General features: G+C 38.8%; 1 protein-coding gene across 7 annotated transcripts; it reads left to right on the top strand.

Moving 5' to 3' along the window:
- The first annotated feature begins 297 nt into the window (after positions 1 to 297).
- LOC140186236 (serine/threonine-protein kinase 35-like) lies at positions 298 to 14,288 on the top strand. Of its 7 annotated transcripts, XR_011882823.1 has the most exons (5): positions 298 to 1,780; positions 8,793 to 8,959; positions 9,080 to 9,365; positions 9,565 to 9,610; positions 10,601 to 10,831. XR_011882823.1 is itself a non-coding variant. In XM_072240272.1 (2 exons), exon 1 carries the CDS (start codon positions 660 to 662, stop codon positions 1,746 to 1,748), a length of 1,089 nt encoding a protein of 362 aa, XP_072096373.1. In that variant the 5' UTR covers positions 298 to 659; the 3' UTR covers positions 1,749 to 1,780; positions 10,601 to 10,822. The 7 variants fall into 7 exon arrangements, 1 of the variants encoding a protein (XP_072096373.1); XR_011882818.1 differs by having other exon boundaries at positions 9,080 to 9,610; positions 10,601 to 10,835; XR_011882824.1 differs by lacking the exon at positions 9,080 to 9,365 and having other exon boundaries at positions 10,601 to 10,828.
- The last annotated feature ends 861 nt before the right edge of the window (positions 14,289 to 15,149 follow it).

Below are 15,149 nucleotides of genomic sequence, written 5' to 3'. Positions count from 1 at the left end.
GCTAAAACTCTAATTTTTTTTGAAAGAAACATGTGTAAAAATTCGAGGGGAATGGTGACAACCCGAAGTATGTGAGGTGCAAAAGGAATTGGACACATTACATGTCAAGCATTGTTTGAACTCCGAAACAAATTAGAAGCGACTGCCCAAAGTTTCAGGAGTGAAACAGTTGGGGGAAGAGACGGCAGCCAGAGCGCAGAATCAGGGCCAATACCAGTGCGATGCTTCCGCCATTCGCTAACACGTGAGTGCGAAAGCTGCACCGGACTGGCGGCGAGCAGCAGGAAAGGGCGGAGGCAAGGCAGCAGCGAGAGGCCGAGCTTCCCAGGAATGAATGAGAAGAGAGCAGCGTAGCGAGAGGCCCGTTCGGAGTTAGCTGCCTCGTTGGGAGCTCGCTTGATTATCGGCGCAGAGTGGGAAGCAGCTGTAGGTTAATCACCCCCCCTTCCCTCCCTCCCTCCTCAGTGGCCGGGGTGCGCCGTCACCCTGAGCTTGAACCGTGAGGGAGCGGCGGCGGATGAGGCGCGCACCGCGGCTGCCTGCAGCCAGCTGTGGGACAGCACAGGGCCCGGCCGCCGCGGCTTGACTCACCCGGCACTCAGCTGCCTTTGCCTCAGTGATGTGGAGCGTGAGCGTCTCCCCTCAGCGACGTGCGGAGCATGGAAACTCGCGACGCCCCAAAAGGTACAAACCGTGAGGAGCGGTCAGCGGCGGGGAGTACCGCCGCCGCGCCGAGGCCGCCGGGCCTGTTGTGGGAACCCAAGTACAGCCTGGTGCAGGAGGTAGGCCGCGGCAGCTACGGCGTGGTGTACGAGGCGGTGGTGAGGAAGAGCGGCGCCCGGGTGGCCATCAAGAAGATCCGCTGCGACGCTCCGGAGAACGTGGAGCTGGCCCTGTCCGAGTTCTGGGCGCTGACCAGCCTCAAGCGGCAACACGAGAACGTGATCCAGTTCGAGGAGTGCGTACTGCAGCGCAACGGCATCGCCCAGAAGATGAGCCATGGCAATAAGCGCTCCGAGTTCTACCTGCGCCTGGTCGAGACCTCGCTGAAGGGCGAGCGCATCCTGGGCGCTGGCGAGCCCTGTTACCTCTGGTTCGTTATGGAGTTCTGCAACGGCGGCGACCTCAACCAGTACGTGCTGTCCCGGAGGCCCGACTCGGCCATCAACACCAGCTTCATGCTCCAGCTGACCAGCGCCATCGCTTTTTTGCACAAGAACCACATAGTCCACCGGGATCTCAAGCCCGACAACATCCTAATTTCAGAGAAGTCAGGAGTTCCCATTCTCAAAGTGGCCGATTTCGGCCTCAGTAAAGTCTGCGTCGTGGGCGGTGGAGCAGCGAATAACAAAAACGTGAACGTCAACAAGTGCTGGCTGTCCTCGGCCTGTGGCTCTGATTTCTACATGGCCCCGGAGGTCTGGGAAGGACACTACACGGCTAAAGCGGATATTTTTGCTTTGGGAATAATTATATGGGCCATGATTGAGCGTATAACTTTTATTGATGCCGAGACTAAGAAAGAACTGCTTGGGACCTACGTTAGGCAGGGCAGTGAGATTGTACCTGTAGGGGAAGCATTGCTAGAAAACCCAAAGATGGAACTACATATCCCACAGAAAAGGAGAACTTTCATGTCTGAAGGGATCAAGCAACTAATTAAAGACATGTTGGCTGCTAATCCACAGGATCGCCCAGACGCCTTTGAGTTAGAAACTAGGATGGACCAGGTCATTTGTGCTGCCTAAGTTATCTATTGTACAATGGAAACTTGTAAAAGGTATACATTAAGCAAATTATTGATTATGTTTATGGCTAAAGTAGTTGTATATACCAGTATCTGGTGTATCTGGTTACTTCCTGTTTGTAGAATTCTACTTCCTTACTTTAGGTCTTGAATGTAGTATGTCTAAGACACTTAAAAGTGTCTCCAGCTGGTCAAATTTTACTTCTCACTGCTACCAATGTTTTGCAATCGCACTGGAAATTTCTTTCCTCTTCAGGACAAAAGAATGAGGGTATTTTACAGATGTTAAGTTTTCTTGCTTAAAAACGAGCAACATATGGAGGAATGATTCAAGTTTCACAAGTTAAAAAATACTTGGTTAATTATGAGAATCTTTATTGTTAATATAAATATTGTTTTTCCCTCCCACACTTAATGGATGTTTAATGACTTGGGAGTAATGCCAGAAATTGCAGAAAAGAAAGGGGACCAGAACAGGTGAGTTTATCCCAGAAAAGAAATTGTATTAATTGACAGGCTCAAGGCAACTCAGAGTGTCTGGACTTTGTAGTTGGTCTTACTTGGTCATGTTGATTTTACATGAAGTTGTAAATAGACTCTTTGAATGACAATACTGAACTCTCTTATTGAAAAATACAGTTTGGTTCAATATTTTGGACTGCCACTATTGTGAATCAAACTTGGGGAAGTAGACAAAATGCTGAAAAACAAAAGTCAAGAAATAGTTGTGGAGATTTAGGTCGATAACTGTTGAAATGTTGATTTGATTTGCTGGTCAATTTTTTGTTTCAGTGTTTAGGTCCAGTCCATCAAATGAGAAATTAATCTTTTGTTTTAGGTCATTGATGCTCCATGGTGGCGCAGCAGCTTAGTGGTTAAGACAACACTTTATACAGTACCAGCGACCCAGGTTCAGTTCCTGCCGCAGCCTGTAAGGAGTTTGTATGTTCCCCTGTGACTGCTTAGGGTTTTTTCCGGGAGTTCTGGTTTCCTCCCACAGTCCAAAGACCTATGGGTTGGTCGGCTAATTGGCCACTGTAAATTCTCTCGTGAATAGGCTCGGGTTCAGATTGATGGGTGGCACAGTCACAGTGCCTGTTCCATGCTGCATCTCAATCAATTAGTAAATAGTTAAAAAGTGAAAATGTTAGCTTCAAGCCACGGGGGTGGTACCATTCTTTATAATATTTCTGTTAAACTCAAAGGAAGCTATGACAAGACCTCATGTTCATATTTTTTTTAGGATTCCAAATTTTCCCTAATTCTTCGTTGCTTTTTGTATTTGACCCATACTGCCCCACCCCCACCATACTAGTTTTTTTTTATCCCTTTTTAGTCAGTTCTCTTTCGTGTCTACCCCTTGATCATTAGAGCCATGTATTCTTTCCCTAGTTTGCAAATCTTAAAAGTTGTTAACCTGAAACACTAGCATATCTCTCCACAGATCAGATGCTGCCTTGATTTGCCATTTTCAGTGTGTGTATTTCAGATGGCCACCATTGTCAGTATTTTGCTGCTGTCATACTTGGCATTGCTGACGAAATAGGCATTAACTGAAATGTAAAAGCTGATTTTTTTTTTTCTCCCCATTGATACTATCTGATTTGTTGTGTTTCCTGTTCTTCCCATGCTCCTTTCCCCCACCCCCTGTGCATCCCAGATCCTCATTTTGTAATTTGGGAGATTATTATTTATGAGGGGGAATATATTTTCAGTGGATAAATTCTGCAATAATTTTAAATAACACTTTATGCTTAAGTTTTATTTTTGTGTTACATGGGGAAATTGCTAGTCTGAGCCAGTAGATGATCATGCATCATTTGGTAAATACTTTTGTGTTTGCGGTGTAGGATGGAGACTTATTATTCTGTTCCAAGTGGATTTGTACATAGTAAAATTATTATTGGAGCAAACTGGCTGGCTTATTTAATATTCGCATGCAAGCAAGAAGGTCTCATGATATCAATGGAAATACACTAATATCTGATTCTTTCTGCCACCCTATGCCCTATAAAGGGGGTAAAAAAAAAAACAACTCCTTGAACTGTGCATTGCTTTGCTGGGAACCTGGTTCATGTCCTGTGCTTTGCAACGAGAGCCACCTTCCTTTGTTTCCCTGTCGGGATTGTAGTCTGGTTCCCTGCCCTCTGGCACTCTTGCAGTGATAATGGCTTGGTGTGAGTCAGAATCAGGTTTAATATCATTGGCATATGTCATGAAATGTGTTGTTGCTACAGCAGTATATTACAAATTTAAAAATGTATAAAGTACAATGAGGTATATATTAAATAAATAGTGCAAAAGAAGTAGTGAGGTAGTGTACATGGGTTCATTGTCTATTCAGAAATTTGATGGCAGTGGGGAAGAAGCTGTCCCAGAAATGCTGAGTGGTATCTTCAAGCTCCTGTATCTCTTGATGGTAGCAATAAGGAGGACTGGGTGATGGAGGTCCTTAATGATGGATGCTGCCTTTTTGGACATTATGTTTGGAAGCTGTCTTTCCGATGCTGGTGCCCATAATGCAGCTGCTGTATTTGCAACTTCCTGCAGTTTTTTCCGATCCTGTTCAGTGGCCCCTCCATACCAGGCGGTAGTGCAACCTGTTAGATGCTCTCCACAGTACATTGTTGTCTTTGTTGACATACCAATCTTCTCAAACTCCTTATGAAATATGGCCTTTTTTGCAATTGCATCAAAATATATGGGCCAGGATATATCTTAAGAGATGTTGATACCCAGGAACTTGAAATTGCTCACCCTTTCCACTGCTGACTCCTTGACGAGGACTGGTGTGTGATCTCTTGACTTCCCTTTCCTGAAGTCCACTGTCCCTTAGTCTCAGTAATATTAAGTGCAAGGTTGTTGTATCAACACCACTCAACTAGCTGATCTGCCTTACTCCTGTACACCACCTTGTCACCATCTGAAATTCTGCCATTAGTAGTTGTGTCATCGGCGAACTTACAGATCGCGTTTTAAGCTGTGCCTGACCACACAGTCATAGGTGGTAAAAAGAGTAGAGCAATGGGCTAAGCATACATCCTTGAGGTGTACCAGTGTTGATTGTCAGCGAGGAGGAGATATTATTTCTGACCTGCACCAACTGTGGTCTCCCAGTGAGGATTTCCTCCTAGAAGAGTTTGAGGGCCGATGTTGAGTAAACTAGGACAAACAGTGATTGCTGAGCACTAAGTTGACTAGGGCTGCACCCTAGCTGGCAAAGTGAGAATGGGGAAACTGTTGGGTACTCTTGGCACCTGCTTCGTTTTCTGACAGACTTGTGGCCTCATTCATCATCTATTGGAGATGATGAAAGTTATCTTCTCCTCTAATACATGGAATAATCCCTTGGCTGGAGGAAGCTGCGCAATCAACCACAGGGTGGACAATAGGTTCAAATCTTTTGAGGATCCAAGCAATTTGTTAATGGAGCAGTGGCTACTATTGTCCATCAATGTCATGTGTTTGAACCTTAAATAGCTATGTAGCTGTGCAGTTTGTCACAACCTTCTCAACAGCAGCCCATGTAGGCAATCTTTCCCATACCAAGCCTTGCAGTAGGCTTACACCAGGTTCCAGGCACAGCTCATTTTAGTGCTGTTTCCACTTGTGCTCTCATTCCTTGGGACAAATTCTGAACACTTTTAGCAAGGTGCTAGTTTAAATTCATTTTCACTTAATAAAGGAAATAGTGATTTGCCATGAAAGGTTGAGTGAGTTAGGGCTTTTCTGTTTGGAGTGAAGAAGGTTGAGAGGTGACTTGATAGAGATGTATACGGTAAGAGACATAGACCAAGTGTATAGACAGCACCTTTCCTCCAGGGCTGCAATGGCTAATTTTAAGATAATTGGAGAAAAATATAGGGGGGATGTCAGAGGTAGGTTTCATACAGAATGCTTAGTGTGTGGAATGTACTGCCAGGGATGGTGGGAGGGGCAGATGTATTAGAGACTCTTGGGTAGGCACATGGATGAAAGAAAATTGGAAGGATATAGGGGAGGGAAGGGTTAGATTGATTTTGGAGTAAATTAAAATGTCAGCACAACATTGTTGGCCAAAGGGCCTGTACTGTACTGTGGAGATGCAATAAGATTGTAGGTTTCAGTTTCACTTTCCCTTTTTGCACTGTGATTTTTATATAGCAATATCAATACTTGTTTTAATTTCATTTCCTTTAATTGAGTTTGGGCAATGTTCTGTACATCATTATGCTTGAATCATGCATAGCAGGATATGCAGCTTTTTGGGGGAAAAAAATCAGGTAATTTTGGGTGTATGAAATGAAAATTTAATGAAAGGTGTAGCGGTTATTGTGACGCTATTATTGCTCTGGGCATTCTGGAATTTAGAGTCAAATTCCGGCGCAGTGCTGTAAGGAGACTCTACATCCTTCCCATGGAAAATGTGGATTCTCACCAGGTCCTCCAAGTTTCCTCACACAGTCCAAAGATGTACCAGGTAGGTTAGTTGGTCATTGTAAATTGTCCTGTGATTAGGTTTGGATTTGCTGGGGGTTGCCAGGACGGCGTGTTTTGCATTGTAACACTAAACAAAGATTGTCATAGGATATTTTAGTTGTGATCAAAACTGAAATAGCAAAGAATTATCTTTTAAGTAAATTTGAAGGTTAAGTAGTTAGTTATCAGGAACAAGTTGGTGTTTGTACCATATGACATTTCCTCTTTGGCTGCTTTGAGTGGAGAGCACTCAAATATTCAGGTTCCCAGAAGTTATTGCTACCCCGACACCCTCTATTTTGATTGGCAAGTCAGCATAGTAGCTTGTGTTCATAGTGTATGTGTAATGTATTAAAACCTCCCAAAGCACATCGTAGAAAAGTTTTAAAAGTTAACACTGATCCACGTGAATATACTTAATTTTTGACAATGTTTATATTATTTCTTGGAGGATGATGAAATTTAAACACTTGAAATCATTTTGAACTAGTTTGATTTGGATAAAACTAGATGTTGGCATAATTCTGCAGTTGATGGCATTTTGATGTAAAGCTAGGGAGCTGCGCTAGACTTGTAGGATCTGAAACCTGTGTTCCATTTTAGGATCTTGCAATTTGTTTTTAAGTATTGAAATTTTTGTACTTTAACATTCTTGCCATGTGCACTTCTTATAAAAACCAACGATGTAGGAAAATCTGGCCCTTTGAGTCTGTTTCATCATTCAATAGAATTGTAGCTGATCTTCTACCTCTTTTTTTCTAGCATTGTTCCCATATCACTCAGTTGCTTAAAATCCAAAAGTCTAAGAACTTATTTTGAATGAATATAATGACTGAGTCTCAAACTCCCTGAGGTGGAGAAATTTTTCCTCATTTCATTATTAAATGGACCATCCTTTTTGAAACTGATCCTAGAATTATGAGGCAGGAGCAGTCATTGTTTAGATTGCAAATTATACTGCTGGGTCAAATACACACTTATTTTGCCCTTTATAAATACTGGAGTGACTCAACAAGGCTAGCTTTGCTGTTGGTCTTTTGCATGAAGTCCAGCAGAGGAGCAAACTCCTATTTAGCATCACAGAAGGTTTGTCAGTACTCAGCTCAATAGTGCAAATTTATAATTCCTGGACTTAACTGCAGTTTAATTGTATTCCGAAGTACTGACATTTTGCTGACTAGATCTGGCCCACCATTTCAATACGACTGATCTCTCTGTGACAATAATTTTAATTAAATTATATGCTTTATGGCATCAGATAATGTCCCTAAGTCTTTGTTTTGAGCTCTACATTTGCCCTCAAGCAAGGCATCCAAACTTAGAGAGCATTTTAATTTGATTTAATTTTAGTATATTGTTTCTAGAAGCTTTCTGGGCTACTGCAGTTAGCCGTTATTGTGACATGGATTATCCTGTTTAGACAAATGTTGCATTGGCAGCTCTGGTCCTTCAACATAAATTAGGTTTAAATGGTGTGTGAAGCATCTTTTTATTTGCTTTAAATTCAGTTTTCAATTTAGCAACAGCAGTATAATGCCTACCTTTGATTCTTTACCATAGTAGTTTATTGTTGGTTGTTACCTATTTACTGCTCAAACTCTTGTATCATTCCACTCACTTAATTTACTCTAATGGAAGTTTAGAAGCAGTTTCATTGGATTGAATCATCGCCAGTTTTTGGTAATTTATTAAATGCATCAGACAGGCCTAACTAAAGTGTGTAAATAGAGAATGGGTGTATTTTTGAGGACCTACTTTACGTGCGTGATAAGGATATTACAGCTATAAACAAGGTGAAACAGCAATTATATTTCATTAGGAGTTTGAAGCGATTTAGTTTGTCAACTAACACACTCAAACTTCTACATACATGTACCGTGCAGAGCATTCTGGCAGGCTGTGACACTATCTGGTATGGGGGGGGGGGGGGGTGGCTATTGCACAGGATCGAAAGGAGCTGGAGTCAACACCATCTTAGATACTACCCAAGATATCTTCACGGAGGTACAGAAGCTTGAAGGTAATTCAGGAAAAGCTTCTTCTCTGCCATCCGATTTCTAAGTGGACATTGAACCCATGAACACTACCTCACTTTTTTTAATATATCGTTTCTGTTTTTGCACCATTTTAAATCTATTCCATATACTTGTATACTTACTGCAATTGATTTACTTATTTTTTCTGTTAGGTATTGCATTATGTGGCTGACGCTAAGTTAACAAATTTCATGACGCATGGTGGTGATGATAAATCTGATTCTGATTTTTGCAGGGAAATTTGCATTAAAGCAATGTCTAAATGTATTCCAGAAATTTATATTGGCTATCCATTTACCTGATGCAAAACATTTCATAAGGTGTCTGTAGGTGATCTTTGTGCCAAAGTTATTAATATATTGTGCAGATGGCGCATTGCTATATTATGTTATTAGCTTTGGGAGAAGTTCTTTTCAAAACATGGATCCATTCTTATGACTAACAAACACTTTTGGAGTTCAAAGTAAAACAATTTTACAAAATGTACTGTATCTGAATTTGCAAATGTGGGATCTTGATTAGTTGAGGCATCTTTATGCTTTTGTTCACAGTTCTTGGCTTCCCACCCTCAACCTTTCTTCAACTGTTGAAATGTGAAATATGTCTAAGCTCATTGTTACTTTGGGTTGTTGATGAGCAGGCCTAGGATTTAAAATCGGAGAATGTCTTTCATGTGCTTTGCTGATTTCAGTATGCTGCATAGCATGTTATTTCAGCAGTAAGTGCCCTTTTTTAAAAATATTCCATAAATTATGAGAAAGCAGAGCAATTTGGCAGTTTGATCCTTTATATATTTGTAATATTAATAACATCTTATTTCTCTTTTGTCTCTGTGCAGGCCAATTTGAAGCAAGTTTTGTTTAGAAAAAGATCTTTTTACAATGACCTCCCAGTTCTGGAAACACATTTTTGCTTCTCCACCCACCCCACTTTCTTTGTGTTTGACTCTGAATTACCTCATTTTAATCTCTTGTGTCATTACCATGTTTGTAATTCCCTAGAGGAGCTTTGTTTTCTCATGGGGGGAAAAAGCAAATAAACTGGATGTAATTTTCAACTTATGAGCAACTTCTGCAGATAACATAGGGAAAAGTGCCTCTGCCATGAACCTACTTTATCATTCAGTAAGATCTTGCCTAATTTTGCATCTGTGTATAATTTTAAGATGTATCAGCTAAATTCTGATTTGATCTATTGTTTCAATACTCTGCATACTGTTTTAAAAATTATTGGATGTTTGGGATGATAAAGAATGGACCTTTTGCTTGTTGAGTATAATGGTGGTGATGCAGAATTAATGAATGAAAATGTTTTGCTCTGTAGATAAATATGGAGTATCATCTGACATCAAGAAAACTGACATGTAGAGGTAAATATGTCAAGTTTATTAGGTTATGCTACTGGTTCAAGATGTACTCCTTGTATATCAAGTAACATTTTTACTTCATAAAGGTGAGGTAATCCAGGTATTCTCTTGGTGTTTCAAAAAGTTTCCTGTATAGCACATTTTCCTGACTCTGTTCACCTTCAATCTTGGTTGTTGGCCAATTATGGCATGCAATTCTCCCTACTGCTCCTATGATTTGCAGATTGCTGTAATTTTCTTGTGGGCATGTAGGTATATCTGTCCATATATGTATATGGAGTGAAGTACTTGCAGCTTTTTACTATCCTTTTGTCAATTTTTCTTGCAATATTGTTTGAAGATGGATGTTTTAATGTTGTGGATTCCAAATATTTTAAAAGCATAGGGAGCTCTAATAATGGGTGTGGTTGGAATTTTCCTGATTCTACCACTTTAAATGTCATGTCAGTTATTTAAGGATAAACTGATCATCTAACTGCCTGTTTTGAAAGAGGTAACCATGATATTGTTCAGGCATCTTTGGGTTTGCATCTGAATTATCTGTATATTTTTTAAAAATGTTGTTACTTCTCACGCTTTGTGGTGCATCAGGTGGTATTTTGTGCCATTTCCATAGCATTTGTCTGTTTCTTATGAGGCCAAGTTGGTAGTTTGATGCTCAATCCACCACGGATGGAAACCATGCAAGCAGCTAGCTGGATTCCATCCCAGGACCAGTGATGATGCCACTATACCACTGGCTGATATATTTAAAAAATAACCACTTTATATTCTTTGGAAATATGAAGACAAATGCGATTGTAGAGGAATATTCTGAAGACCCTAGAAACAAAAAAGGGAGCTATGATAAATAACAGATTTTTCTAAGTTGGGGTCCCTCCTAAACTAGATAATTTAGTAAACAACATTTTGATAGTTGTCATTGTGGTTGTATTTAACAATATTTTGAACAATATATTCAATATAATTTTGTAAACTGTTTTTAAATTTCAGGTGGAGAACTTGGAACATAAGCTTTTTCTCAAGTGGATGGGACTTTCCATAGAAATAAAGCTCAACAGCTTCCTTATCATACAAAGATTGGAGACTTGCCACATTTAGAGCTTCAGTGCTAGCTCATGTCAGGACGAGGAAAGCTATGCAATTAAATTGCTCAGATTTTTTTTTGTGTGGGGAGGGTGCTGAGAAGGTGGGGGGATATTTTGGGGGTTTGGGAAAGATGTTGACCATGCAATTAAACTTGTATTTACACTATTTCATTGTACCTTCACTTTATCTGATTAAATGGTGTCCTTGAACATTTAATTGGGTGGATTGAATTCTTAATAGTTGTATGACCCTTGTGTTTATCTTTTATTTTTTTTGTAAAGTAAGTAACAAAAAATAGAAGCATCTGCACTTGTCTTTCTGTGTGATTTTTAAAATGATCAGCATAAATGACCAGAGTGCCTTAAATTATAGATTTACTGATGCTAAATTGAATTTTAGAAACTCCTAGCTACAAGTAGTTTTTTTTTCTCTCTCTGTTACTGTATTGGGAGATAGTTCTGATGGTCTGGGTTGAAGTGTGTCTGGTAATCTGATAACCTAGCAAAGATTGGTTCAGTCATAAATTTAGTAGCTTCGTCAAATGTAGAATTGAATAAACATAACTGTTTGGAAGTTGAAAGTTAACACTTACCATTTGCACCAGCCTTGCCCCCAACTCATCACTTCACCCCTTGTATTTAAATAAAAAAAAAAGTGGAACCAGAAAACTGGGTTATATAGAGTTAGGTATTTGGATTGAGGATAAAGGAAATAAAAATCTAATTGCTCAGCAACCACAGTTTAAAATGCACATCAATCAATTTTACAGGTCACTGAGGTAGTTAATGTGGAAATTAGAAAATTGCCTATGTTGATTTTCTTGAAGTATGTAAACATACTCAATGCTGTGATGGCAGGTTTGAGACTTCAAAAAAAAATCCAAGTTTTCAGCACTCCTGATTTTCCATCAGTGTTTCTAGAAGAATTGAATGTTGTGATTTAAGGTGTGCTAGCCTCTGCATCATGAATGGAGTCTCAGTTTTGGTACTATTATCAATTACTGTGCAATAAGTGACTTGAAGTCCTTGATGCTGATACAGTGTATACCAAAGTAGAAAAGCTTGACCTTTAACCATTCAGTACAAAGAAAATATCCTCCTGTTAACAGGTAATTAGAATAAATTGTTTTATTTTTGCCACTAGTTTGAACATGTAGTACGGAGGCTGGCTCTCCAAAGTATTCTAAAGGATCCCCAGTACACACATTACTACTAGGATGAAACCTGAGAATTATGACCAAGATATGCAAGTGCCATCAACTTGTGTCATCTTAAAATCTGATGATGAATCAATTTGGTTTTCTTCCAATGAAGTTTTATCACATTCTAACTTGATCTATCACTTGAATATCAAAAGTGGTTTATTATTTTCAATGTCAGTTGCAATATCAGAACCATTATGGAGTGTAAACTTTGAATTTAATGATACATTGTGAAAATATTTTTAAAAGTCTTCAAGCTTTGAGCATTGGACTGTAGATGTGATCAAGACATAAATATATGGAAACCATTTTTAATTCATTTGTATAGCATTATTTATATAAGCTTAATATATGGCTTTCTCTTTCAGAATACTGAGTAATTTGAACAAATTTGACGATCAGGTGTAAAGTTTATTTGTCAAAAGGTAATCTGTAAATATTTGCCTTTTTTAGAGAAAGTGGCCATATTTACTTATTTCTACAATTGATTTTGTGGTTTGCACTTGGCTTTGCTTAACTCTGTAGCCTAAGCACTATAATACATCACTCTAGTAATGAAACTGAGGGCAAATTTTAAAACACTGGCCTTTAGTTACAAAGATCTGAAACAATTGCCAAGGTGAGGGTTTACTGTTTCCAGAGATTAAACAAAATCTTATTAAGCTTTTCATATCAACACCTTAATGGATCAGAGAAATTTCAAGGTTTTCTCCCCAGTTTGGGGATTCAAGATATAACTTTGGTCGATACTACTAATTAGCAATTGAAATAGATGAAGTGTTAATTTCTTGAAAACGTTGAATTGTTACATTTACATATTACTTATGAATGCTCCTTTATTTAAAATCTACATGCTGTTAATTCATTTGGAGCAAAATGCAAGGATATAATTTTAATGTTTAATTTTGGAAACTGAGTTGAAATGTGCAGAACTGTTTTCTTAATTGGGATTCTTAATCTGCAAATTGAGTCTTTAACCTTAGTATTTCTAAGAATGTATCAGATTAAACCTATATCAAATGATGCTTATCTTTAGTGATGCCCTTCCCCATTTGGGCCAGATAAAATGAGTACTCTGTATTTGCTGATATGTGGTTATTTTTATAATTGATGTTACAGACTTTCCCTTCATCCCTGGAGCAGTATTTTATGCTGAATGTGCTTTGAGTATTTGTGTAATGTTCTATTATGTATTTAGTGTGTTAGAACATAGCAAGTTAAAGAAAAGTAATGTGTTCTCCAATAATTGTTAGAGCTGAAAATTATACTCGAACATTTGTAGGATTCAAGGCATAGTTCTTAAGAATTAAAACAAGTCCTTGCTATATAGGGACGCTGCCAAAAAGTATCTTTAAAAAATACTTAAAGCCAAGAATGCTCCAAATGTAGTTTTTGAAAATAAATTAATAGAGTTTTGAATTACCTTGTTTACCAGATCAATATGACCACTTAAGCATCAGGAAGTTAGCTGAATTTCAAACAAATAAATGGAGGCTGAATTGAAAATAGAAAAATCTGAAATGTGTATTGAAACTAAAGCATTGATGCTTCTACTAATGGGAAGAACATCTCAATGACTTTTTGCCCGACTTGCATTAATTGACCATCAGACATAAATATGTACTTTCCTTTTGCCATATAATTTAATGTCCTTTGAAGCCAGGATGACAATGTGGCTTTGGTATTGCAGGAAGATGGCACTTGCATATTGAGATCAAATCCAAACTGAAGATCTTGAGTTGCAGTGCTTGTTAATCTAGGGATAAACATGCTATAGTTTGATGTAATGTGTGCTTTCCTCTACAGTTTGGCTTATGTAACTGCATGGACATGTCGCAACAAATCTTTTTACAATCTTAGCAGCTAAAATACAGGAAAAGATGTGTCTACTGGTAGATGAGCTGTTCTTTTCAAAGTTACTTCAGACTATGCTTCTGGAAATGGAGGGAAGAAATGAGGGAACAGGTTCTGAGCATTTTGTATAGGGACACTGCTAGTTGTAACTGAGCGTTTAGGATATGTTTACTGAAGAGTTTTTGTGGTTTACAGAAGGATTTGTTTCAAGAGAATCCTTGTTTGTTTCTACCTCGTATGCAGGACATCAGTCAAGTCTTGCTGGCTGATGTAACACTGCTTGTATGGTTGATTTTTGCGAATGCATTAAGTTGCTTCCAAGAATCTTTACTTCTATGCAAATTTTTTGTATTCAAATTTGAAACACTGTAATACCATAATATCTTTGTTGGTCCTTCTGCATGGAACACATCTTGTGGACCAATATTGAATATTGTTTCATTTTCTTATTTAACATGATTTGTAGTCTGGACTGGAGCCATTTGAATCTTCTAATATTGTCTTGGGAAGAAATTTTGACATGTTATTTCAGCAATAAAGGGTTTTAAAATGTCATTGAGCTGATTGTTTTAATTTGAGTTTAATATTTCTGTTTTCAAGCTCTGACATCAAGGAATGAAATACGTTTGAGATTGTTTAAGCAGCATCTATACACTTGTGTTATTAAGCATTTGATGCACAAGGTTTTCAGTTTTGGCCTGTGAGCAAGATGACCTTTGAACCAAGCCAAGCCTCCTGACTTTCTAAATGAGCTTGCCTTTAGTAGGGTGTTTGATAAGGCCTTGTCAAACACCTTACTGAAATCTATATATACACACACTATTTCCACCTTCAATGTGTCATATCCTCAAAGAATTCAGTTGGGCTCCTAAGGCATGACCTACCCATTATAAAGCTATGCTAAGTATCCCTAATTAGAATATGCTTTTCCAAATGTTTGTAAATGCTCTAAGAATCTTCAATAGTTTCCAACCACTGAAGTAAGACTCATGAGTCTACAAGCTTATTTCTACTCCCTTTATTGAGAAAAAAAATAAAATTTATCATTCTCCAATTATCTGATACCACACCTGTGGCCAGTGAATACACAAAGATCATTGCCAAAGATGCAGCAATCTTTCCTCACTTCCCTTAGTAGGCTGGGATTTATTCCATCCTGCCTTGGGGACTAATGTTTTTCAAAAGTTGCAGTTTAGCCTCTTAATGTTGACATGTTCTAGCATATCAGTCTGCTTTACACTGGCTTCAGAAACCAAAAGTCCCTCTTGCTGGTGAATACTGATCCTACTTGCTCCAACTCCAGGCAAGTTTCCTCTCATCTCTGACTGACTCCACCCTCATTCTGGTCATTTATTGGTTCTTCACATGTGTAGAATATCTTGAGGTTTTCCTTAATCT

This window comes from Mobula birostris, chromosome 2 (assembly GCF_030028105.1).
Source record: "Mobula birostris isolate sMobBir1 chromosome 2, sMobBir1.hap1, whole genome shotgun sequence".
NCBI lineage: Eukaryota > Metazoa > Chordata > Chondrichthyes > Myliobatiformes > Myliobatidae > Mobula > Mobula birostris.
The sequence above is the reverse complement of the archived record's forward strand: the minus strand, read 5'-3'. Positions and strand labels throughout refer to the sequence as shown.